The following is a 27,197-nucleotide window of genomic DNA, read 5'->3' on the forward strand; positions in this document are numbered from 1 at the left end:
CAAAATGGTGAAATCTCCATTTGCCTCTTCTTTAAGCATAGGTGGGGAGCTGGCATAACTGGTGTCCCTGTATTACACCTAGCCCTACTTAGAATTGAGTTTTCCAACCCATACGTCAACACCTCTCTCCAGAAACACCTATCTCCCACTCAACCAAATAGCTTTTCCAGTCTCTGCTACACCCCTCATAAAATCCCTTCTAACACAGCACACCTTCATTCTGCCCCGAGTATTCCAGGCTCGCAGTGCAGTTTGGACTATTTCCCTTCCTCAAACCTTGTGGATTCTTCTGCCTTTCATGTACTTAAGCACTGATGTTTCACTAATGCATCTTTTGATTTGCATTTCTCCCATGTTTTTGCTAGACCAGACACATGCAGCATGCTATGCAGCTTTAAAAAAAGCATGTAAATCTCCTTAGAATGGCTCAACAGCATAACAGACCATATGTGGCCCTGGTACACGGGCCATGCTCATTGTACTGCTACCTGCTGAGCACAGCCGCCAGCATTCAGAGCACTATAAAAAGGGCATTACTGTAACGGTGACAAAGACAGTGAGCACTACTTGTACAGCGTCTAAATGAGCCATACAGGCTGGCATTTGGAGACTGGCAGTTCAGGTATTTTGTTTTTTAACCAGATTTCTAACACCATTCAAACAATAAAATGCCTGAATGAATCAGTTTTATTCCTGAGGAAGCAGTCTATGATTTCAAGCCCTTTTGCAGAAAGCACACCTGGGTGCTTCTGAAGACCAGCATGATGACAAGCCTTCTGCACGGAAAACTGGAGAAGATCAAACTGTACTTGCTTAGAAATCATTCTACCTTTACAGGATTTGAACTATACTTAGACTGCTGATGCCCTGTTAGAATGGAGACAGAAGCAGAGTTACAGAGAGAACAGGACAGCTTTCAGGGGAGGGCATCACTCACAAACCGAAGAAACAGCTCAAAACGGGCAAACTGCTGGTACTGGTTCTTTCCAAGTTTTAGACTACTGCAGGATTATATTTATATGTAGGATCTTCGATTATATTTATAAATAAATATTTATAGTATATATATATATTTAAAAAAACAGCCCGTGTTATGTACTTCTACTCTTTCCCTTTAAATTTTCCACAGGACGTTGGTTTTTTTAGCTGCCAATTCTGTGACCTTGCTGGAAGTCACCAAGCCAGAGATCAATTAGTGAGTACAGAATAGAGAAGCAGCATTGACTGCATTCTGCCTGTCCCTTGGGAAGAACAGCTATGCTTCAGGGTAAAAGCAGCACAAACCTGGAAGATTGTTATCCAGTGGGAGTGCTGATACTCAGGCTGGTTACTAACTGCAGGATGCAAAATGGAGGACGGAAAGGATACAGGAAAATCTCCTCTTTCCTTTGTCTTCCCCGTTTACAATTTTCCAGTAATTTAAAAATGGTTTAGTTTTACATACAGCGAATCCTTGTTCCACTAAATATCTACAACAAATACACCATGCTGGTTTCAAGCTATGAGTGTTTGTTAGTGCCCCATAGGAAATTATCCTTTAAAAGCATTTTCTGCTTTTCACACATCTCACTTAATCACTTAGCAAATTTGTGAGAAGTTAGCCTGTAAAGATTAATTGTGAATATGCAAAAAGAAATTAAAGGAAACCTTTACTGAATCTCAGAAAAGTTTTCCTGGGTTTTATTAGCAAAGGAAGAGTAACATTATCAGTAACATTTAAGCATGATTGAAATTGCTAAGAAGATTCAACTGTGGACTGTCCTATAGCTGTATTCCCAGTATTACACGAACTCCAGCTCTTTAGTATTTAAATCAGTACATAAATATTTCACACAGAACTTAGCCTGCGATAAGCCACTTGCCTTGTTACTACAATGTTACAGCAGTCTGTCAGCTTGCCTTAATTTGCAGGCAACTATCATGCGATTTGTGTGATCCACTGTTCTGTGCAGCCCCTCAGAAGGAACCTGAGAGATCAATAGCCCTTAAATAAGTAATCAGATGAGCTAAAATCATTTAGGTTATCAAATAGCAAGTGTGATGAATAAAAACCCATAGCTCCATGAACATCTGTGTACAATACGATTTTTACATTCATTTGTTGAGTTAAATGATAGGAAGGCTGCCCACCGAAGCGTAAGAGGCAGAACTGCTAAACAGTATCCAGAACAGGAAAAAAAATAGGATAACACCACGTACCTACATCAAAGCTACTTGGTACGTTAATCGGAGAAAAAAAAGAAACAAGATATAACAAAAGCCTTCATCCTCCCACTCTATTGGAAGACAATCTGAAATTGAGGACTTGGAATCTAATCACAGAATGGGTTGGGCTGGAAGGGACCTTTAAAGCCCATCTGGTTCCACCTCCCGCCAGCCCAGGCCGCCCCCAGCCCGGCCGTGAGCCCTGCCGGGGACGGGGCACCCCCAGCTCCTCGGGGCAAACCTGAGCCATGGAGCAAAGACAACACGCAGCATGAGGCACGTCTACACTCACAGATGTGCTGCACTAACAATGAGAAAAGGAATGTAAAATACACTCTAGTGAAAATACAGCAGCATAGCTGCTTGGATGTCTCAGGTTTGATCTATTTTACAGCACCTACCCTACTCCAGCATGTTACCCTGTCATCCCTAGAGGAGGTACCTGCCCCACTGCCTTACCCCCTTACAGAGACGGCTTGTCTGACTTTAAAATCCTTTACTGTCTTCCCTCAAGGAGGCCTCCAACCTGCAGTTTCTTCAGCCTCAGCAGGGAAATTGGTCTTCTACATTTTTAAACATTTCATTCACTTATTTCCACATCCTTACACAGTAACTCCACCTTCCACATCTATACAGGCTCCTGCTTCCTCAAAATGGCTTAGAAGAAGAAAAAGTTTCCTTCCCATATCTGGTTGGAAGACTCTAAATTACAGCTGATTATTCTGCTGAGACTAATGACTTAACCTGACCACTTCAGGCTTGCATTTGGGCAGGTAAACCCTGGGAGCTTCTTTCCTGCTGTGTGATCGTCACGGGGGTATCTGCTCTACCAAACACTTTGGGCTGCCCCGAGGATCATCTTTACAGACTGGGCTCAACTTTCCCTTAACGGGGAAATCTGATACACTTCAAAATTGATGGTCAGCATTTCAACCTACATAACTCATATGACGCAGACACACAAATCTTTCTGCGGCTCCAGCAGCACACACAACTCGTTCGCTAGTAAAGGCTTACGGAAAGCTCCAGCTACCGCATACTCTACATCTAGACAACATCTTGGCATATCAATCAAAGTTTACGAAATTTTGAGGTAGACACCTAATGTTTGGAAGATGACCTGTATCTGTTGCAGATCTCTCTCCATTTATCACTTTATATGACAATACCAGGTAGTTAAGCAGCAGCATTCCGGGTAAATATTCTCAAATATTGACAGGCTGCTTCTAGTTTATACAACACAAAGAACACATCGAAATATCATGGAAAAGGTAAAACATTACAAAGTATGTCTTCTCCTGTGATTCTGGATAGAGGGAGATACATACATATATATATGGATGTATATATCTCAGTATTCATTTCTCAGATCTAGGTTTTGGTGTACAAGACCACATCTGTTTGCTCCGGAAGTTCCACTCCTCAAAGATGAATAAACATCAGAAACTGCTCTGTCCCCATGCTGAGCTCCTGGATTTGGATAGCACTGCATTCAGGAAATACTCACACCAGCCTCAGCAAGGCCAGGATTTTATGCCAAGGGTACAGCCTGTGAACATTTTCCAAATGCTATTGAATTCTTGTTGTAGTCTCACAAATTTTTTAATGATGTTGTAAAACTACTGCATTATAACTGCAGTTCTCATTACAGCAAGACTTTTAGAGCAGACTTCTGAGCGTGGTTCAAAGCTTTTTATTTTTGTCTGACTACTCTTATTCCTAAGAATTCTCCACTTTCTGTTGATGAAAATGAATCTTGGTAAAAGCTTTTTTCCTCTGCTTTGTTTTTTATTATGACTGTATTGCCAGCTGCACTCACACAACTCTGACTCCAGCTCTAGGCTTCAGGGTCATTGATGGACACTCAGCTATTGCTTTCATCAAAAAATACAGACTGCTATAGACAAAAACAGATATGGGGAGAAGAAAACATGCAGTCACAAAACAAAGGAGAAAAAAAAAGCGGCACTGAAAACAAAAACCTTTTGTACCAGAAACAGATTGAAAACGGAAAGAAAATTAGCATTTACGAATGAAAAAGCCTATTCACTGTTGACGTTACATACAATACCCGCGGAGATGGAAGCTGGGTTTATTTTTGATAGCAATACAAACATTAAAGATAAGCCACAAGCATTTAGAAAAATATGAGCGCAGTAGAAAGGCTCATGTGATGATAGATATTTTGCTTTTAATCTTGACCTGGAAAACCTCTTGTGTGACAGGGTCTCTTTACAGGGGAGGCACAGTCCTGCCCGGTTACTCTGACTTAGTGATAAAAAGGCCACCCAAGTCATTGCTACTTTGGGATGATGGCAGGTTTTCTGTCCTAAACTTCAAAGATAAAGGAAAACAAAAACAAAAATAATGCAATATATCAAACTAGGGACCTGCACTGAACTCCTGTCTTCCTTCCTCTTGTCCAATCGCATTCTTCCCTGAAGGTCATTACCCTGACAACTGTATAACCATTTATCTAGAAAGACACAAATTTTCCTCCACATGTACTTGAAAATATTCATCTGCACACACGACAGGTGAAAGCACTTCCTTTCACGATAAAAGACAAATGTTAGAAGTCAGATCATGTATTAACACCCCCTTTCCCAACGCAGAGATATTAAGGATCAGGAGACTTCAGATGATCACTTAGGGCCTCACCTTTATCAGAAATTTCAATTAAATGCTCATTTAAGGATGGCAATACTGTTTGTTTCCAGCACTTCCTACTACATAAGGCATGCTCTGCAGCTCAGATCAACGCTCCCGTGTGGTGTGGCGCTGTGGCTCTGGCAGTGGCAGCAGGAGACACCGCTTGGAGGCCACTTGTGAGCTTGGCCACTCCTCCCATGGCCTGCCCTCTGTTTTCCCCTCAAGGTCCACAGTTGTCGTATGAGTGATGTCAAACACCAGGAACTACTGCTGCTTCTCCTTGCCTCTCAGTAGGGGCTGACATCATACTATCGGCCAGAATTTGATAAGTTCTACCAACTTGCAGAAACACTTTGAGACAAGAATTAAAATTACTTATTTTTTTTTGACCTATGTTCACATGTGACCACATACGCAAGTGATAAGCAATATTGCAACAGTCCTTCCAAAGAGTTCTCTTTCCCCTCTTGGGGGGCACTACAGGTATTTCAAGAAAAGTATTAAGTTAACTACATAGTTTTAATTTCTCAGGAAACACTCCTGGAATACCTGCCACAACAAAATAACCTCGGTAGAAAACACGTCTGCATATGCACACTCAGTTTTAAAGCCAGCTGTTCACTGCTCTGCGTTTTGTCATGAGCACCAGTGGAAAAGTTGGAATTACAGGTTCAGCAGCTGCCGAGGGGTGGTGAGGACACAGGGGGACTGAAGGCAGCACAGCCCACCGAACCAGCTAGATGTCGGGATGCCCAAGACTAGCTACACCGTGCTGCGTCCTAAACAGCATCTATAAAGACAAGATTAAAGCACCTTTGGTTCCAAACAGTTCAGGAAGCTGCTGATGTGCAGGTTCACTACAGACAACTTCACCTGGGCTGGTTCGAGCCAAACAAAGGAGTAAGGAATGCAGTGATGGGGCCAGACCAAAGGGACTGACATGCCGAGTGCTGGTACAGCGTACAGAAATTCACTTGCTAATAGGAGGAACACTGCAGCACAACGCTCTGCATAGCTAAGACATCGAACAAAAACGTGGAGTTGGAAGATTAACAGGTAGAGTAGCACAGACTGGAATACGCACTTTTTTTTTTTAACCTAGACCTTTGTTGTTTTTAATAATTGATACAAAATAGCAAATGACTCACTAATTGCACTTCTAAATTGTAACCCAACCTGGAATCAATCACACATGGCATAGCTTCTGTTCTTATTTGAAGCTAAATCCACCTCAGTGCATGCAGTAGTCTCTAATAATTGCATTAGTCATAACCTGAAAGTGTTTCCCACTTATTTGGTTCCAGTTCTGCTTGCTTTTCAGGCTGATCCTCATCCCTATCGCTAAAAAGATCTCTGAAATGTTACCCCACAGAGCCTGCTCTGGGACCTGAAGAGCACTGTGGCACATTTCACTGTATGATTTCTCCCCTCAGTGTCTAATTTTCCTCCAGTATAATTTTATCTCCTTTGCTTCCAGTCCAAAGTCAAACAACTATCGTTCAGGATTGCACAAGATACTAGCGAGTAACCTGTCAAACTCTTAGTAATGACTTAGGTACACAAAGAACTGCCAGATTCACACGTACCGTCATTTGTTTTGCAGCACAGATTTGAGATTTTTAAGTACCCTCTACCCCCAAAAGTCATCTGTTTGATGCTCTCCCTTCTTCTGAGATGTTGATTTTTCCCTTCCTGCACTCCAGACCACTCCCACAAATTGACTACACAGGTATTGAGCTTTCGATTTTAGCGCAGATTTGCACAAATATTGGTTTTAATATCTGCACAGTTGCCCTACAAAGATAGGGACTTTTTTTTATATGTTTACCTTTCAAGACTACAGCTTCAATCCACCCTCCATCTACTTTATGCTGCTTAAATTATAACCCTTTAACCTTCACCTTCTGCTCTTTTTTTTTTGTTTCCTGTAGAAGCCAGATGACATCATGACTTTCCACTTTGTTTCCTGTATCCTTTGGCATTCTACTTCCCTTTGTTACTTTTCTCCTTACAACCAAATACGTAAGATGTAACAATTGCTCTAGACTCTAATAATTGTTTTACATTATATGGAATTGTTTCTGACTTCATTCTTATCATTAAGGATGAGTTGCTTTGTCAAACTTCAAGATTTTCTTCAAAATACTTCGCATTTGCAAATCATCATCTTAACTTATCACCCTTCTAAATCCAAGTCTCCCGTGTGGAAAGAATTCAAACACTGCCAAACTTCAAAGCATGCAAACGGTCACATTAAATGTCATTACTCCCACTGAAATTAAAATTAAGCACATTAAATTATTTGGTTTTATAGATTAAAAAAAATGTAAAGTCATACAAGCTCATTTTCAAATTCTTTTTTTTTTGTTATTTTTTAGTTCTTAGAACCTTAAGAAACTAATTTCACATATATAGTTTCTTTTATGAAGATTTCTAAAATATATGCCTCAAACAGTTTTTTTTTTCCAATTCAAAGTCTATCCTCAGATACTTTTGCACAAATCCCATTAACTTTGGTACATACATCTAAAGGCAGAATTTGAAACCTGAAAAGAACTGGGTCACTGGACAATGGCAAGTCTCAAAGAGAGATTTCTTTTCTGTGTTATAACAAGAGAATGCCTCTTCCCTCAGGCACTATGTGAACATGCCCATTTGTCTGTAAACAATACCAGACACTTGAAAATTGATAGGTTACATTTCATCCTTGCTCATGTAGGATTTTTCTCTTTACTATAGCTAATAGCCATTTAGTCCTCAATGTAGCATTTGTAGCTGATGCTAGATCATCCAAATACACCGTCCCATGGGGCTGCCTCACATGATCTCAGTGCCTGGTTCATTCCAAGCTTAAAACCAGTAACTATCAACACCGTCTTGCAATGAGTTCCTCTCTTTTTCTGTCTTTTGTTTGGTTGGTTTTGGTCCCCATGAGCACGGTTGGTCATATATACCAACCCCCTCCTTTCCTCTATTTTTTATTTAATACTGGTAATAATATGTCTTTATCAGATATACAGAATGCAACATAACCACATATGAGATCTGCAAGCTGTAAAATCAGTCTTGGCATGGATATTTTTACAAGCTAATTCTATATTAAATGTCTCAGGGACATAAATAGAAAAGTTCAGTCACTTACTCAGTGTGCTCTGCATTAACACCTCAGATCTGTATGTTGTTCCGTATAACTGGTTATATTCCATTATATACTTGTCACAGTACAAAATCTACACAGTACTTCAAGTCAGACCATCCTCAGCTAGCCTGACCATTGAGGTGAAAGAAGAAATCGCTGTGCAGTACTCAGAAACAGATTGTGAGTTTCCTTTCCATACTCACTTTTCCTAGAAAGTTCAGGCTTGCAGGAATCATCTAAATCATCAGTGTCTTTCCAGAAAAAAAACCCATGTTACATACTAATGACATATACTCTGTATTTTCAAAGATAGTGTCACCCTTTGGATTTGCTTCTGCTCACAACCGTGTTCCCAGTTAGAGGACAGTCTTCTGTAGTGAGCACAAAGCTTGGAATACTAACCCAGACTACGTGACTTGGGCGTGTTACCTCTGGCAAAGTGCTTCACCTAATTTTTTGTCTGTGTCTCTACAGCCTTTGTGATTCCCTCAGTTGTTTAGGGGATGCTGGGAAAATTCAAGAATACCAGATAATATTCTGGCATCCCCTTGACACCACAGCCTTGCAAAGAAGCCTACAAACTATCAGCAGTTCAGTTGGAACAAGCTAGGCCTCCCGCTACATGTAAAGTTATTCATACACGTGTGTTTTCTACTTCCACTGCAAACTGCTCTTTGGAATGAACGTTACTGCTTATCTTCAGCACTGCAGAATTCCTAAAACTACCGCCTTTTACCAAAGTTCCCTCACAGGCTACTTTAGCACAGCATGTTGCACGTTGATTAGTTTGGCGTGGCATTCCCCAGTCAATTGCCTTTCATCCTTCCAGCCTATGCAAAATTGGTTTTGAAAAGTGTGAGAAATTATATTACATAGTACGATCGCCATGAACTAATATGTTCAAAGCTGAGCCTGAAAGGCACTTAAACTAGAAAACCTTACAGAAATTTTGAAGCACTCGTGCAAACAGTTCTGGAAACATTCGTCTCTTACATTGATCCTGGAGTGCCAAGTCTTGAGGGGAAAAAATAATATTTTTGCACAAATTATAGGTCAAATATCCTCATTTGAGGCACTCAAGTGTAATGATTTTGGCAATTTGAATGTTGAAGCAGAAGCACTGAGGTTCTTTGAAACACATACCAACAAACAAGCAAAAATCCCAGACCCAACCTTCCCTCCTCATACCTAAAGGTTTCGGCATGCTAGCGCTGCTCTGAAGCGTCTGAAGCACATTACTTGAACTCTCTCCTTGACTTCGTATTAGTGCCCGTGGCAGATGGAGCTCTAGAACTGTCAGATGCCTGGGGCTGGAAGAATTATCATAGGGCAGCTGAAATCTAACTCGAACCAGGAACGCGTGCCTTTGTCTTGATTTCTAGAGGAGAAAGATGTAGATTACTGAACGCTGCACTGCTTGTGGTGCCCAACCTGCCTAGGCTCACCCACAGAAGTCTTGATTTTAACGGCCTCTGACACCCACTGAGGGATCCGTGTGGCGAACAACCCCCATGGTGACCCTGCTTCTCAGCCCAGCTTAGCCTACCGCTCCCTCCTGCCGTGCCGTGCACCACGGCTTACAACCACGAAGGGAAGCGCCGGGGCCTCACCTCACACCTCACCCCCGGGCCAGGCCCTGTCAGAGCCGAGCGGCCGGGCGGGGACAGGACGGGCACGGCCCCGGGGCCAGCCCCCACAGAGGCGCCCTGAGGCGGGGCTGCGGCGCCCCCCGCTCTGAGGGGCCGGGGCCGGGGCTCGCCGCGCACACCTGCGGCCGCCTCCGCCAGGCCCCGCCGCGCCGCTTGCGTACCCTGCGCCCGGCACGCCAGCACCTACGCCGTCGGCTACGCCATTTGCGCAACGGGAAGCCTCTCAGGTGCAGCGCCCGCCTCGGCGGCGTTACGGAGAATCCGTAAGGAACACTGACCTCTTTGAGGGGCTTTACGCAAGTGGCGTGCCGAGGTGCGGGCTCGGCCGCTCCCGCCTCGCGCGGCCGCGGGAGCTCCCTGAGGCGCCGGGAGCGCTCCCCGCGGGCGGCGGCTGGGGCTGACGCGGGGTACGTGAGGGGCAGCGGCCGCAGGTAGCGAGCCGGCAGGGCCAGGCCGAGCACCTTTACGTCAGCCCCGTGAGGCTGCGCCGGGCCGCCGCGGGAAGGGAGGGGAGGAGGAGGCGGCCCGGCGGGGCTCCGCTACGCACTCTGCGCGGCGGCCCGGCATCCCTCTACGCCGGCGGCGTAAGGCTCCCTCTCAGGTGCAGGCAGGGGGCGGGCTCACGTTGCCCGGCAGCCGCAGCCTATGGGGGCGCGGGGCGCTGTCACGTGCCCGAGCCCCGCTCGCCGCTGCGGAGCCGGAGGAGCCGGACGGGGCCGGGCCGGGCCGGGGGCTGCGGCGGGGCCGGCGGCCGGCGGGGTGAGGGGGGGGGGGAGCGGGAGGGGGGGCGGACGGGGGGCCGGTGGCGGGGCGGGGGGGGGGCTCCCCGCTACCCTGAGGGGAGGCGGGCGCCGGGCACCGCTCCGCCCACTGCACCGGGCACTGCGGGCAGGAGGCAAGGGCAGGACGGGGGCGGCGGGGCCGTTAGGGACGGGGGGGCCGTTGGGGCCGTTAGGACCGGTGTGGCGGGGGGGAGGTGGGGCGGGGGGGAGGTGAGGCGAGGGGAGGGGGGGTGATGTGAGGGAAGGGGGGGGCGGCCGCGCGCCCTGAGGGGCCGTTAGCCCGGGGGGGGGGCTGGGGGCGGCCGGCCTGAGGGCGGCGCGGGGCCAACGGGCACCGGGAGGGCGGGGGGGGGCCGGGGGGGGCGGCCAGGTACGGAGAGGTGCGGGGGGGGCGGCCCCGTTCCGCTCCGCCCGGCTGAGGGAGCCCGGCCTCGCCCCCCCCCCCCCCGGTGTGTCCCCGGGGCCGGGGTCCCCCCCCAGCGCCGCAGCCCCCCGGGGTGCGGGAGGTGCCGCCCGCGCCCTGCCCCGCTCTGCCCCACTTCGGGGGTTTGGGTTTTGTTGCTCTTTTTTTTTCCCCTTTCCTGGCTTCGCCCTGCACTGGGTGTTGCGGGTTGTGGAGCCGCTGCTTGGTGTGGAGGGGAGAAGTTCCGAGGGGCGGCCGGGGAGCCGCTGGAGGAGTGCCGAGGGGAGCCAAACGTGAGTTCTGTATGGGAACAGAAGTGCCCGCTGTCCGGCCAAAGGGCTCCTTGTTGATCCCACGGCCCTGAAAACGGTGCTGTGCGATCCCAGAAGGGATGGGGAAAACGTCCTGCTCCAAAGAGCCCCCGCTCCAAAGAGCCCATGCACAGAACAGAGCATTGGAAGAGCTGGTAAAATGGTGGAGTTGGGATGGGTCTGAATTTGCGTGGTGGTGTCCTACAGACCTTTCATTTTCCTTATGAGGCTGAGGATGCTTCTTACGGAAGACTTAAAATTTCTGAGCATGGTTAAAGCGAGGAGAGACTGAAGTGGACACCGTTGTCAGGTGGTCGTAACGTGACGTAAGGTGTTTCAGATCTCCAGTTCTAAAAAGTGCTTGCACGACTGTAACGTAAATCAAAATAGCTGTGCTTACACAGCTGTGTGTCCTCGCGAGCGTCTGAAACCGGGTAAAGGCAGAAAGCTAACCTCATTTCCTTCACTCGTGCAGAATAATTTTCCGTTCTTAGAAAGAACAGGGAAGGAAGGACTCTGAAAACTTTGGTCTTACTGTATTTTGGTTTTGAAGATGTGATAACCTCTTTTTTTGGAGACCCAAAGGAAGCAACTGAGGAGGCACAGAGGGCCTAGTGTTTGCAGGAAGGGAGAGAAGATGGAAAAGTGCTGCCTGTGCTGGGGGAGCAGGGGGAGGCCTTGAAATTATGAGAGGGAAGGTTTTGGGGAGGGAAGGGGTAAGGCCTGTCTGTGTCTGTAGAGGTTGTATTGGTGTTTTCCTTGACGTGCGTGCTGGTTGCTTGCAGCCTCTCAGAAAGCAGACGTGTTCTCCAAGAATGTGAATAGTTCGCCTCTTAGATGGACCATCAAAAGTGTGTAAAAGATGGCTTGAGGTTATTTCCCGCCAGCCTGGAGAAGAAGAAAAAATAGAAGGCCATGTCAGCAAACGGGCTGGCTGTGACTTGTACTACATTCCTGGTCATTTTTAGGAAGTTGGACTCTGGAAGTTCTTGGCGTGTGTCATTTTGTCTCTCTGGAACTTTCCAATCATTTTCCTCAGCTTCACGTTGGCGTAGAATGAAGGGAGGAACAGGGAAAAGAGTGGGTACGGATCGCTAACGGTCAGGTTTTAATATTTTCTGTTTTCTGTTTCTCATTATCTTGTCGTTGATAGCACAAGTCTAGTGCTGTTTTCACATTCCTCGTAGAATCTTGTTCTGGCAAAGTTTCTTAGTCCTGTTTTATAAAAGGGCCGTTCGCCCGCACCGATCGCTGTTATTGAACTATCGACAGTATTGTCATCTCCTCCCAAAGAGGATGCTGAGGAAGCACCAGGTCTTGCTCCCAAGGGTTCACGGGCTAAATGGAAGGTAGGAATCTAGGACTGAATTTCTTGGAACCGGAGGAAGCTTCTACCTAGAAATACCCGTGTGTTTGGGTGAGCCCCAGCTGGTGACTGGTACGAAGGCTGCTGAATCCAGCCTTGTGGCTTGTCCTAGAAGATGGAATTCCAGTTGCTTCTGGTGGCTGCTGGTGTAAAACCAATTGCAAGTGAGAAGAAATGGTAGGCAAATGGAAAGGTGTAACACAAGATGGGCCGCACGTGTGCAGATCCCTACAACAGTCTTGAGCTAGCTAAGCAATCATATAGAAAGCCGCTGGGAAGAGAGGAGCAGTGTGAGAGCAGAGGGCAAAAGGCATGCCTTCCGTAAACATTAGCGGAGAACTGAAACTCGGGTGCATATGCGGAGCTCGGGAACTGGTTTCCAGCTTGTGAGCAGAGTCCCATGGGTGTTCATTCGGTAGCAGTGATGCTTAAGGTTGCAGAGCTCTTTTCTTTTGAAGCCACTCTGTTCCTCAAAGGTCTGTGGCTGGGCAGGCATTTTTTTTGAACTGTCTCATCTAAAAAGTGAGTCCTGTTGGGGGAGGGGGGGGGGGGAGAAAAGGAAAAAGGGGAGGGGGGAACTAGTCCAGACTGCTTCGTCTTGTGAAAAAGCCTCACTGTAGAATCATAAAAGCTGCACTTTTTCCACGTTGCTTTGGAAGCAGCTGAACTTTGTAACTTGGCATGTAAATAGAGCTCTTTGAAGAGCACGTCCATGGCTGGAAAGAAGGGAGAGGGAAATGCCCTGGCTGGTTAACAAGCTTGCGTGTGTGTAAAACGCCACCGTGAGCGTGCTCGCTGACAGACCTGTTAGAACATAAAGAAAAGTTTTCAGGGTCTTGTCCTTGGCTGTGGTGATGTGCGTAAGCATGCTGGCCGCTTCTAGGGGTGAGTATAAATACGGAGCTGCAAGAAAGCGCAGGCAGTTTGAGGATTTCTATAGCTTGGGCTGGATGAGGACGAGTACCTGGAGCCACGGAGGGGAAGCATCCCCGAGAGGTGCCAGCCGTCGTGGGAGACGCTCGGAAGGTGCGCAGGCCGGGGTCCCGTCTGTGCCGTACAGGCCAGCTGGCAGCTGTTGGTGGGTTAGGGTTTAAGATAAATGTAGCCATGCCAACAGAGGACTTGAGCACAGCATTTTGATTTCTGTAACTTATTTTGTATCGAGGTCAGGGAGAGGAGGCTTTTCTGTTCTGACAACATATGCATGAGGAGCACTTGGCTGAGGCAGTGTCCTGGATTTGCTGTAAACTGAGTAATATTGGCAAGTGAAGGTGATTTTACTGCTGTATATGCAGCAGCCATGAAATTAAAGGGAAAAATCCTGCTTAAAGCAACGTGAAAATTACAGTTACAGATTTAAATGGCAGAAAAATGCAAATCTCAAACATTTCTATAGGAATCATAGTTTTACTGCGTATGTTGTACTTGCAGCGTGCGCTTGGCAAATAGAAACTTAGCACTTGATATTTAAGGATAGAGAAGCCTGTGCTGCCCTACCTGAAAATATTTGCTTCTATTTTTATTAAAAGCAATGATTAATACAAACTACAAGACAAGAGACAATATTTTTTCAGTTGTCCTTTTGCATTTCTTGGCAGTTGTATAGTTTTTCCTTCTTATGTGCGAGTCTTTCGCTGTGCAATGATGACAGAAAACACAGATAGTGGCGCATGCACTGTGTCAACTCCCAGACAGTGTTTCTATTTAGCCCTTTCAAAAACCTTTAAATTGATGTCCCTTTAAGAAAAAGCATGCACAAGAGTTGTTACAAGTGATATGAGTGAGTTAGACTTCTTGCACTTTGTATTTTTGGACTTTATTTTGTAGCTACATTACCTTACGTTTCTGGTCCTTTAACTTTAAACATCACGGAATGAAGGAGGATTTGGACCCCGCTCCATGTTGGTCTGTTGCCTTGTATTCATATTTCTTCGTTGCAATGCATATACTGACCTTTCTGTTAATTTCCTGTGCAGTATAGGAATGTAGACAAGGTGCTGGGTATAGGAGAAATGTTACAAAAAATTCAGAGTATGTGGTTTGTTCTGCTGCTACTGAAAGGTATGTAAAGCATGGTACTGGGCTGCTCCCTCCCTCCTGCTCTGCCAGCTAAAAGCAAGAATTGAGCCTAATCCTACGCGTGGATTTTCCATGCAGCCGAGCAAGGCTGCTCTGTTACTGGGCCATCTGCACATCTGCTGATTGGTTTCTCAAGTAGTAAAGACCATGGATTATTAAAACCCATGCCCTCATTGTTTTACTTAATTGAATTTTTCCATAGCTAAGCAAAATTTTTCTCTTTCGTAGTAAAATGTTTTCTTAACGTGCTGGCAAACTACAGGTGTCTACAAGAGGAATAATCTTAGGGAATCCAGTTGCTACCTCAGTTTAGCAGATCTCTCGGTTTGGGGAAACTTAAGTGATCCTGCTGCACGGGTTGAATTAAAGCAGTGCTCTTATGTTGTGGCTTGGCATACTGCTTAAGAGCCTCAAGATGCTACTTGTGATTGACATAACAAAATGTAAATTATATGCTGTTTTACTAGGCTCTAATTTATCTGTCGTAAGGTTTGTGTACCAATAGTACTAAGCTCTTTTTACAGCAATGCTTCTCTTCCATTTAATATCTGCATAGGGGAATTGAATTACTCTTAATTGTATGCTTAAAAATAAAATAAAATTGGGGCATGTCTGGCTATCACAGTAAATTAAATTTTGCTGCTTCACATTCTTATTGTGCATTTACTTTAAATTGACTTTATTGAAAAATTAAATGCTTGAATAGCTGATTGGGAACACCACTCTCACTAGTGGTGGTCAAGAGATGTCACAGAACCTGGTGAAATCTTAGAAAACAAAATCCATTAAGGTTTTAGACCTTGAATTTCCCGATGTAGTTAGTGCTTCGAGAAACGAAGCAGTGACTGAAGCTGACCGTGACGTTTGACTTAAATGAACTCAGTGGTGAGGAGCTGCCACTGCCTCTCAGGCGTTCATGTCCCGTAATAGAAGCAGAGAAGCACAAGTTGGTTTGGGAGGCCTTTACTTCTCTCCTTCCTCAGATTCCTGGGAGGGGAGACACTTTCACTAAAGGCGTTTCTTGTTTGACTTGTAATACAGCAAAGCGGAGCGTTAGCATAGTTTTAAGTGTTGGGCCCGGAGGTGTTTTTAGTGTTCTCTGAGCCACAGGTATGGTGTTACATGGGGAAATGTTTCTCCCAAGCTATTGCATTAATTCAGATGATTATAACCTTAACCAGAGTCTTCCCCTAATCATAGCTCTCAGCTGGCAGTGTCTGTCTTCCTGGAAAAGCAAAAATGGGCTCCAGGTGAGCGTGAAGCGCAGACACGGGTGCTGTGCAGAGCTGGTTTGGGAACAAGGGCTGCCTGTTTCTACAAATGAGCCTTGGCAAAGCAGTCACAGACTTGAGGCCTGGGAGCAGGATTTTCATGGGCACGCAACACTGCTCATCTTGTCTAGTGAGATTTCACTGCAGAGTGCTTTATCCTAGTGGCAACAATACTATGAAACTGAAATATATATATATAGGGGGAGGATCTTTAGCTGTGGATTTTGTAAAGTCACAGAGTTAATCTTTGAGGAGGCATGAAAAATTTTGCTATTTGTTGCAGGGCACTGGCTTTTGTTATGAGGTAGCAGCCAAAACTTCGTTACCTCTCTACCTATTTAACCCTTCCAATAAGCATGCTATCTCTTGAATGTTCTCATCTTCCAAAAGCGTACATAAAATTGAGCAAGCAAAGAAGCCAGCATACTGCACCCCACTGAATTTAGTTGCTGTTGTTGAAATGGGTGAAGCTTTTAAAATTGCTAGCTAGTATGTGCAGCACTAAAGAAGGCATTTAACTTGAATGGCTGGTCTTCTTACAGCCTGCTTAGCAAGACCCCGAATGGTTGTACTGAACGCATCACCTGGACATTGGATGGAAGTCTACAGTTAAGGCTTTACAAGTCCATTTCAAAAAACAAATTACAGCTTGTACTAAAAAGAAAAAAAAGCATTTAATTTCTCTGTGGTAGGAGATTCGGCTGTCCAGAGCTGCTGGGTCTGTGTTTCTGTTCTAGTGTGTGGCGTGGTGATAAAGGGTCCCACCGGGCAACCTTATGGAGATAAGATGAATAGAATTGGGTTGGGGATGTTTTTCCTAACCCTAGAAACAAATAATGTGTTATCAGTTGATCTGAAAGTGCTGACTAATGTGTGTTAACATTTAATCAATTTGGAGCTGAGCTGAAGGGCCAGCTGTTTATGTTGTTGATGACCCGGTCCTAGGCCTGGCCCAGAGCTGGGCAGAGGGCAGCACGCCGTGGTGCCGCACTGCGCCGTGCTGGCCTGGGGCGCTGGCTGTGCCAGCTGTGCTGGGCAGAAGCCGTGCGTTGTTCCCACAGGCGTGTACCTGGTACTGAACCTGGGTGAAGACACAGAATCTGCAGTATGAAAATAAGGGAAGTTAATCATTTATTGCCATCTTTTATACTTCTGTGCTGTTGGAGGGGCAGGTCTTTGCGTATGGAAACCTTGCTGTTTCTCTGGCTTTGGGGTGCCGTGGTTTGCTCTCTGACCCTCCCCAGGCTCAGCACTTTGCTGCTTTCTCTATCAACTTGGCTTAATTTGTGTATGTGTAATGTGGTGATTTTGAATGGAAATAAATGGAAAGGACTCTGGAATAGGAGGGGGTTTGTAGGTGTACAGCATGTCTGCAGGGAGCTTGGTGCCAGATAGTACAAGACCACGCTTAGCCTCAGTTCTAGGCTTCTGCAGTCCCTTTCCCGAGCAATAGGTGCCGTGAGAGCTGGAGTTTCCTTGGTTTTTGCTTTTCTTTAAGCAAGCTAGCCTGAAGTCCTACCTGAGCTAGTGGCTAGATTCTGACTAAGTGAAGGAGCTTGAGCTCATCTTAGTTGCCTCAGAAAGACTTGTGACATTGCTGAACTCAGGAATGAGATCTCGGATGTAATCTTGGATATGTGCTGGAGCTGCTTGGTAAGTGCTCGTGGTACAGGCTTAGAGAATTTGGCTATCTGCTCCTCTTCCACTTCCAATCCTACTCTTACTCCCTTTACGCTGATAGCTGGTTTAGGTTAACAGATGATGAGAGGAAAACAAGTGCCCAACAACTGATTTCTCCTCACCACCTGCTCTGTAGAGGAACCCATTTCTCAGGTCAGATCCTCAGAGTGATTGTCATCTCTTTCGGAGCAGCTATTTAATGTCCTAAAGCTTCATGATCTCTCGATGTTTCGATAATTGGACTTAACAAATACATTAGGGCTTCTTTGGTTACCCAGTCATGCTGTCCAAGTATTTAATCCTATAGAGACTTAATTTGTTCCTTCAAAGTGATCAGCTATGCCATTTGGATGACCTTAAAGATGGGTAGCTGCATTGCTGCAGATGTACCACTTGTTATGTATGGAACAGGGGCTGTTGTGTTGGGTGCAGAACACTCAAGCCCAGGAGAATTGCGAGTGTTCTTTCTCCAACTGGACACTGATAAAAAAAAATCTTCAGAACCAGGCACAGAGCGGCACTGATCTGGTGAAGAAGTCTGGTGATTAAACTGAAAGTATTGATTATGGGAGCATTTGGCTCCTTTTCAGGTTCTGCTGTGGATTTACCACATGATTTCATTTCTTCATGTCTCAGGTTCCCCTTTAAAGACCTGAAATGTTTCCCTCTGTCACAAAAACTGTTAGTTTGAAACCACTAATATATGTACTTGGGTAAATATGGTGACAAGTGTTCTAGAAAAGCCAGAAAGAAAAGCAAACACTGGGAAGGGGGGTTGGAGACAAGGCTGATAACTTCTCCGCTTCTGGTGGGTGAGGGTGAAATTGGCGGCTGCCAAAAATATGAGCTCAGACAAGTCGCTTGTTCTGCTCGGAGCCCACATCTGCACACACCTCCCCATCTCCACAGATGGCCAGGAGGCTGAAAAGAGAACACAGTTGTCTAAATTTGTGTAAGAGAAAAGAATCATGACTCCCACCTTGAAGGCGAATAAGAACCTCCTGTAACTGCAGTATTTTTGACAATTTAAAAAGTTTGGTTGAATTTTCAGTCCTAGCAAATTACGTGAAACCTGAGGCTGTTGTAACTTCCAAATAAATAATTTTCACACTGCTTCGTGTTAAAAGGTGGTTGGCTGGAACTGGACTCTATTCCTGTCAAAACTCCTGCTAAGGAACCAGTTGGATTCAGAGCACTTCTTTGCATGCTTATGCTGTAACAACTTATCAATATGATAATTTTCCTTTTTAGATTTCACAGTACTACACGTTTTAGAAAAAAACAACTGTCACCATCTAAATAGTGATGGTACTGTTTGAAACAATCATCAGAAAAGGCACAAAAATAGAAATAAACTATTTTCTTCCTTATGTTTCTTTTCTCCTAACAGTATTGTGGGAATGAGACGGTAATATTTTGTGGGTTGGTTGTTTCCCTACCATCTGCTTTATCTTTTGGGGGTATTTAGTCATTTTTCTTTGTTAGCCCATGGGATATAGGATATGGTTTATTCCGAGTGGATGGGAGTCATATAAGTGGTGAGCTCTTGACCAAAAGTCTGTTTTTGTGGATGTGGCCTTGTGTAATAGACCAGTAACAAGAGCAGTTTACCAAGTGTGTCTTTGGCAGGTCTCTGATTAACTTTGCAGATAGTGATTGAGAACTGAATGCTTCTGAAGCTTGACGTATATTGTTTCTCCCCAGCCAGAACACTGAAGAACCTGAAACTGGAGACTTTCTGACTCTTCCAAAAACAAATGAGCAAAGCTGTGTTGTTTACTTTCTTGCTATGGGTCGGGAGCCTGAGCTTCATGCCAAGTTTCAGTAAGAAACAAAATAGGACTGCAGAGTTGAGGGGAGGAAAAAAAAAAAACCTCTTACAAAGAGGGTTTGAACAGGACTGCTGATAAAGCTACAACTTTGAGGAACTTTGACTTTAATGAAGAAGATTCTTAAAAGGGAGATGAGATATGGCCTGCCTTAAACATCGTTCGGTAAACTACAGTTCTTAGCTGAAAAACTTCCCAAGTGCGTAAGTGCAGTGTTTCAGGCTACTTAATAGAGATTCCACATTAGTGTTGGAATAACTGCATGTTACAAATAAATCTGCTTTTTCTGTGTAGTTGAAAAGTAACATACCTCTGTTTTGGTTTCCGTTGAGATGTTTCCAAGTGTGCTTTTAGTAAAGCAACATAAGCATAGTGTCATTGTCATAACAGCATTCCACCCTTGGTGAGAAGTTGCAGCAGCACTGTAGGAAGGTGCCATCGGTCTTTTCCTTACAGGATGTCAGTCATTCTTGCAGCACCACGTCTGCAAAACTTTCTGTGAAGGCTCTGTTGAGTTCCATGAAATTTTGGAAGAAGCGAGCATGCTGAAAGAACGTTAAGGTAGAAGAGAAACGGGCAAGTAGAGAGTTGAATTAAGCTGATCTGGATCAGTGATTTGCCTGTAGGTAGGTAGAGTCCAGATGAAGCTGCCAGAAGTTCCTTCAATATTTTGAGTATCCATTTGCTCCTGATGCTTTTACTGTTACTGCAGTGTTTGAATATCACGCTGGTGCTTCTGCAGTTGCTGAAGTTGGCTCAGCCCCTGCCTGCTTGCAGTTCTTCCATGGAGGAGCTGCCTGAGGAGAGCTCATCTGGGCTTGGGATGGACTCAGTGGTACGCTTAGTGTTTGCTTTCACGCTGAGATCTGTAATCTTTATTTTAATGTAACCCCCTTGGCTAAGGTCTTTTCTTTTGCTCGTAAATGTTTGATCTGTATGTGCAACTCGCCATAGTCTTGTGCCAGAAAAATACAGACTGGCTTTCTGTTTGCACTGGGTGCTACTGATTTGCAGGAGTTGACTGATTTCACTGCCAGCTTTAGCAGGTGCTCTGTGCCTGAATGAGGGCTCTTCACCCCCTTCGCACAGTACAGTAGCAGGTCTCATGCTCGGTACAGAGAAGATTCAGTTTTGGCTGAGAGCTGAGGAGTACAGGGATCTGCTGTACTTCTCCTCTCTTTCCTTTTTCTTGTTCTGTTTCTATTTGTGCTCCTCTTGTGTTCGCAAAGTTTGGAATATTTCCTGAAAGTACTTTGTGTGTGTTTAGCGTTTGTATTGGTAGATTGGATAATAATTGGATAATGTGCATGCACAAAATATAGCCCTAAGTCTCCTTCATACTTCAAAATGTTGGAAGAGATCAGAAAACTGTCAGCCTGGATGCTGTAAAGGGATGGTGGCTGTTCAGCACTGCAGCACAAGAACAGCTTGCAGGTATTCAGCACAGGAGCGACGAAATGGGGTGGCTGCAGAGCCTCATGCGGGGGGAGAAGAGTGGGGAGCTCTGACGGTGCTCACTGTGCTGCTCGCCGGCCGGGAGAGAAAATTGCCCAGAGAACCACATGTGCAGAGTGCGTGGAGCCCGAGGGAAGCGGTAACTGCTGGCTGTGTTTGCTTTCCTTTTGTTTGTTTCTCAGACGCCTAAGAGATGTTTTTAGAAGGAGGGTAGAGTCACATAACAAACAGCGATGAAAAGTGGTGCTTTGGCAGAGTTGGGCTTCGTGTAGGGCTTGTGATACTGAAGAGATGTTTGAGGTGTGTGATGTGGGCGCAGGAGGGGGAAGTGAAGTGCTGACATCTGCTCTCCTGGTCATCCTGGAGTTTCAGCTTTCTTCTTTAATTTGTAAGAGAGGTGCTGTCAGGTTGATGGGGTTGGGGCCGTATAGAGGGGCAGCCAGCATCTAGTGTGAAGGCTGGTTTTGTTGTTCTGAGAGAGAAATGAGCTCCCCTATCTTCTGTACCCTGTGCCACGTAGAGCTTTAGAAATGCCAGGTGGCAAAGCCAACCGCCTTATGCAGTTGTCTGTAAACATCTACTTATACTTGCATGTCTTTGGTTTCCTTTTTTATTATTTTAAAGCAAAATCGTGATGATAGTGTGAAACCTGACACTTGCCAGGTGACAGAAACAGGCGCGTCCCAACAAAAGCAGCAGTTGCTTCTTTTCCTCCTTCTCCCAGCAGTGGTGCTAGGAGAGGAATTTGGAGAGCCTTTAAGGTGCCAATAGTGCACAACTTTTTAAAAGTTTCGCCTTTTGTCTCTGGCAGAGTTTCTGTGTTAGAAGTTGGTAACAGCCGTGAGACGTGAACATGATGTGCTGGTAGGTTCTTACTGCTGCCTTTGAAGTTATTCCTGGGAGGCCTGTGCAGTGAAGCCCTCAACGTGTGTCCATGCTTACAAGAAGCAGCATTTGTAAGATTTTATCTCAACATTTATGAGCTAAATGCCCCAGAACTGGGGGCAGGGCTCCTCCTGCCCTGTGTGTTTGCAGTTATCAGAGGACATCTTCTGAGCACAAAATCTGGGGGAAAGCAGGACACCGGTCCTTGAATGACAAGGAGTTTTTATGTGGTTTGTGTCTCATGTCAATACTGACTTGGATTCAAATTGTTGAGTGTGCCTGAAATTAATTTCCTTCAAAACCTAAACACTGTGCTGGAACTTGGTGTCCAGAGCGCGATGCGTGATGATGAGGAGGGGGTTTCTGGATGGAGTGGGGCTGCAGAGCTTCCCCTCACCTTGCTGAACGGCTCAGGGCCCTTGCTGGTGTCCTGAAATGTCCTCATTTTGCTGGCTTCTGTTCTTCCCGAGAACAGACTGTGTGCCTCTTGCTGCCTAACAAAAGAGGGACTCCATTGTCCTCTTCTGAAAAAGATGGGGGGGTCGCTGAGTCCGTGTCAGCCTGACTTTCCAAAGAGTGGAGTGCTCAAAAAATCTGATGCCTGAAAATAGGACACATTCCGAATTCGCTTCCTGAGATTAATCACCCCATATTCAGATACTGAATTGCTAATTTGGATGCCATGAATCTGCAGGTAATTGTTGTCAAGCATTTAGCTGTGACTCTTTGCCAAGCTGGCCTGCAAAGGACGGCTCCGCTCCTGCGAGTGAGGGCAGCCAGCAGCGCAGCGTCTGTGCAAATGGAACTAAAGAAGCCTGAGTAAGGGGTGGAAAGCTGGTGGGGCAGGGGCTGTGGCACACTCCAGAGCTTAGTGTGTATGGTAAGTGAAAAACTAATTTAGTTTCCAAGTCCTGCCATAGATTTACAATGGCATTAGGAAAGTCACTTCAGTCTTTGGGGATGGGGTCTCTTCTAAATGCAAACAGCATCAAACGTGTACCTGTTACCGGGGCTGGAGAAGTAATGGCTAGGAAGTGCTGTGAAATTCTTGTGTGCACAGCTACGTTCGGGGAGTGTTTTGCTCTCTAACGAAAAAAGCACATTGGAGCTTCCTACTGCAATCAAAATGGAAGAGCTTATTATGCTTCAGTCCCCGCTGCTAGGTTAAGCCGAAGATTGCTATCTCCCACAGGTTAGTGGTGGAGCACTGGGTAGTACTGTCTGTTTACCAGTAGATGGAGAAGTAATGACCCACATTTCTTTCGTTTTTAACCTCTGAGCTGTTTCATTCAATTTGTTCATGGTGCTGCAAAAAAACTTAATCTCTTGAACGGCAGCAGAGCGCTAGGGACTCGCAGGGGCTGCAGGAAACTTGCGGGGCCTGCCAGTCGCTTCCACAGAGCAGCCTGGTGACACCTGCCTGCTTTGGTCAGTGTCTGCTCATGGGATTTAAGAATGAGGCCAGAGTCTAGAAGTGCGATATATTTGCCCCATGGTACGTGGAGAAAAATTACCCTGAGCACTTTAAATGAACCTAGTTATATAAGTAGTCCTATTGAGCAACTATGCTTACAGTGCCATGGAGCTAACTTTGATTCCTCTACTAGCTGTAATTTTCATGGTGTTTTTCCAAGAAGAAAAAACACTATACTTAAGTTTTGTTCTCAGCACAGGGATAAATGGAATGTCTCTGTCACTTGTCTGAAACCATGTGTTGAAAGGCATGATTTTTCCCTAACAGTTTTGCAGAGTAATAGAACAGAATATGATTTGGATTACAGCAGACACATGCTGGGTCAGTTTAAAGTCTGCCAACTTCTAATTTGCAATTTCTAGAAAATTTAGAGCAGAAACATCTGAGTGCCTGCAGAAATCATCATTCTAAATTTAACTTGCAGATTTTGTCTTGGTAAAGCAGGAAACTGTCTGGTAACATTTGTCCACTGAATTCCAGGGACTAACCTTTCTTTTCTCGTGCTGAGTTCTGCATAGGTAGAAGCAGTTATATTGAGAACATTAAGATCTGATTTTTTTATTTTTTACCACCAGAACTCTAGTTCTCGACTGTAAAAACTAAGGAGATTCGTTGTGCTCAGTGTTTGAGCTCAGTTCAGTGTTTGTGTCCCTCTGGTTCTTTTTCTCTTTGCCTAGTATCCTGTAATAATGATGGTGTAGGGACATGGCACAGACTTACACAGATGGCTAAGCAGGTAAGAAAAACATTAGGACTGTAATACAGCTCTGTCATAACTTCTGACTGATGGCTGCAAGGTTTTGTATCCTATTGCCCAGCTTAGGAGAAATTCCATTGATTTATAAAGTAGCTGTTTTTCTATTTGGGTTTTGATCCTGCCCTGTGCATCTTGATCTGTGCGCTCCTACCCTGACGTGCTGTGGCTTCCCAAGTACGCCTTCTTTGAAAAAATAAAATTAAAAAAAAAAAACAAAGCAGCTTCACTGTTGCTTTTGGGAACAGCAGGTTCCCTGTTATCAGGGGAAGCTGAAGTGGCTAGACACAAAATAGTTAATGACCCAAAATAAACAAACTTAGATTGTTTTTCTCCAGTCTTTCCCTTGGTAACAATTTCAAGTGTTACTTCTAGCAACTATAGTGTATAGAGGGGGCTTTGGAGAGAAAGTGAGATTTTTGTTGTTGTTGTAAATCGATCTTCCTGTAAAGCTGAGAGCATTTTGAGTGCTGCTATCGATTGCACAGTCTATTTGCTTCCCTCAGAGAGAAACGGGCATGCACCCTGTTTTACATGGGAGTTGCAACAGCTTGCTTTCGCGCACTTCTGTTTCCTAACCTGGACGTCATCTTCCTAACCTCCAAAGAACCCCCAAAAGGCTGGGTCCTTTGGCTTGTGACAAGCAAGTTGCCTCCAAGCCACTGGTGTTGGTCATAGCCTTATATTTTGATGTTCAGAGGTGTTGCTTAATGTTGAGAGAGAGAGCAAGGTAGGTCGGTAAGGAAAACAGCGGGGAATGGTGAAGATGCGGGAGCCTTCTGGTAATGAACAAAGAACCAGGAGTGTTCCCACTGCTCTGAGTAAAGCGGTACTGGGGATGACATTGTTACCTATGAAGAGAGATTAAATGAATTCATACCACTATGTGAAACTTAAGGGGAACACCAAAGCAACAAAGCTGTATCCATGTTCTTGTAACAACAACCAGGTGTGGTTGCTGGATTTGTGCTGATAGCTCCTCGTTTCAGATTTTATTTGAAATTCAAAAGACAAGAAAGAGATTGAATGTAACTTCTCAAGTTCAAGATGGATTACTTAGTTGTGTTTTCCAAAGACATTAGAGAATATAGTGCTACAGATGCTTACATATATTTAACTTTTAAAAATTTTGATATCCAGTTAAAAATAAGCAATTGTGGAATTCAGTGCTCATCTCATGAAGTTCCTAAGGGTAAGATTGACAGATACAACTTATTCACACAAAAAGATGTTTAATTTTGCAATCTAGCCATCATGAGTATTGCCATCACTGGTCTCTGCAAATGTCATCTTTTTTTTTTTCTTTTTTTGCATAGCTGTACAGTGTTGTGCTAACTGGAGAGAAGAATAACAGATGAGCTTTGCGACTGGGGTTGGCAGATCTGACGGCGTTCACATGCAGGGTAGATCTGCTGGATTAGGCCAGTATAAAACATTTTTAAGACTCGAATGACCTTCCAAGGAAATATTAATTTGTAAATCTCCAAATACATTTATTTTTTTCTTCCTCTTAGCCATGCTTGGACTTCTTGAGCAGTTCTTTGTAGTAAGAAGTAAAGGGTGTCCTTAAGTTGCTAAGGTCAGGCTGACAGTTCTTCTCTGCCATCTAATGTGGATGTGGCGTTGGTTTTTATCTTCATCATGGGTATTGTTGCTAGCTTTCATGCCTAAATAAACTAATTCAAATCTTTTGATAGGTTTATCATGCCTTTGAAGTAAATAATTCCATTCTGAGGCTGAAAGGAGATGGCAGCCAGGGTACTCTGCAGCACTCGGTCCTGCTCCTCTGGGCAGCTCAGGCTGTCTGCAGTGGAGCTGCAGCATTGTGAGGGAGTTTCCAAAGAGGAGGCTTTGGTTCCTAAGTGGCCTACGGTGGTAATCACAGTTTTTGTTTTAAATGTGTCTGTGGCATTACATATTGTGCCACTGAGCTTCGGGCTTCCCTGGAAATAATGATCTAAGACAAGAATACTGAGACAATGCATGGTAACAGGGGAACAGGCTGAAAATACCAGGACTGGAGCATTGGTCGTGGTCAAGCCTGATGGCAAATGTGGACTGGCGGAGGGGAGAGCACAAGAGCTCTTTGCACAACACTAACAGAGACTAGCTAGCAGTCTGCTCTTCCAAATTCTTGTAAGTCTTCTCTCTTTTTTTAAAAATGTCACCGAGGCATCAAGACTGACATACTAGAAAATGCATTTAAGTGGAGAGTCATGAATGTTTAAACTGGCTAATGTGCACAGTATCCAGCGTGAATTTGCAATATTGAAAATGCCAGCTTCCTCATGTGCTGTCACTGGGGACCTCAAGGAAGAAATTCTAGAGGAGAAGCTGTTGGTTAAATTTTGCTATTAAGAGTTGCTGGGATTCTAATCAGAACAGCATTTATTCTTAAAAACTTCTTAATCCTTTGAAATTAAAACTTTTTGTTAGCATTGGAAAAATACAGATCTCAGTGCTGTCTAAAATACAGTATTTACATTCTTATTTGTAAAACAGAATTACTAAATATGTATTATCTACAGCACAGATTTTTGCTGTAAAAAAGTTGTGTTACTCTTCTCCTTCATCTCGCAAATCGCTGAGTTATGTATTAGCTTGAGACACGGAGCAGGGCTCCCTGCTAGTACAGCAAACGCGTTCTGCTACTGAATGGTTTTACAAGCAGTTTTAACTGAACGCTCTTTATTGAAATAAGAACAGATTTTTTGAAAAGTCACAGATCTGTGCATCTTCTACAATAAGAAACTTGTAATGAGCAGCATTAGTGCTTGAGAGTTTCTGTGGGTTTGGGGCAAGACCTGGCTTGAGGGGCAGCCCGTAACTTTGACAACGCTTCCCGACAAAGCACCACGGCAGTCTTACTGCCACGCTGGGTGTTTGTTCGCAATGCCAGCTGCAGCTGACCCGTACCTCAGCTCTTTGTGTCGTTGCTCTTGTTCAGCAGAACATTTTGGATTGGATGCAGATGGAAAGCTGATGCAGGAGCTGTTGGGGAGCTCTTGCTGTCATACTAAAGGGAGAGGCAGATCGTGTATTGTAAGCAATCTGTATGTGTTGGTGAACTTGTGAACATGCTGCTGTGGCTGTGCTTCTGTTGAAAGGGAATTGGTAATGCAGACAAGACACAGGAAGTAGGACATGGCGCTTCAGAGCGTGCAAGCAGAAATTTTTCCGTGGTTCTTCTATGGTCTAACCTGCTGATGGAGGAACTAGCGGGTAGCTCAAAGGAAAAGGGTCTGCATCTCTTACGTAGGAAT

General features: G+C 45.0%; 2 protein-coding genes across 44 annotated transcripts in view; one reads left to right on the forward strand and one right to left on the reverse strand.

The window, feature by feature from the left end:
* The window catches only part of CRB2 (crumbs cell polarity complex component 2), a 147,323-nt gene that overhangs the window by 57,807 nt on the left and 62,319 nt on the right, over nucleotides 1-27,197 (reverse strand). For 8 of the 10 annotated variants that reach the window (XR_013940917.1, XM_080561907.1, XM_080561903.1 and 5 more), the window contains one exon: nucleotides 9,185-9,374. Coding sequence is in view for 9 of the 10 variants with exons in the window: in XM_080561907.1 (XP_080418033.1) it covers nucleotides 9,185-9,374 (190 nt within the window). In the remaining variant the exon portion in view is untranslated. Of the gene's footprint in view, nucleotides 1-9,184; nucleotides 9,375-9,606; nucleotides 9,748-9,923; nucleotides 10,054-27,197 lie in introns of those variants that run through there. The other 2 variants (XM_080561912.1, XM_080561911.1) reach the window with 2 other exon arrangements.
* Nucleotides 9,770-27,197, forward strand: part of STRBP (spermatid perinuclear RNA binding protein) — a 66,640-nt gene continuing 49,212 nt past the window's right edge. For 29 of the 34 annotated variants that reach the window (XR_013940919.1, XR_013940920.1, XR_013940921.1 and 26 more), the window contains exon 1: nucleotides 10,261-10,404. The gene's annotated coding sequence lies outside the window, so the exon portion shown is untranslated. The other 5 variants (XM_080561960.1, XM_080561963.1, XM_080561958.1 and 2 more) reach the window with 4 other exon arrangements.

This window comes from Anser brachyrhynchus (genome assembly GCF_964034855.1).
Source record: "Anser brachyrhynchus genome assembly, chromosome: 19".
NCBI lineage: Eukaryota > Metazoa > Chordata > Aves > Anseriformes > Anatidae > Anser > Anser brachyrhynchus.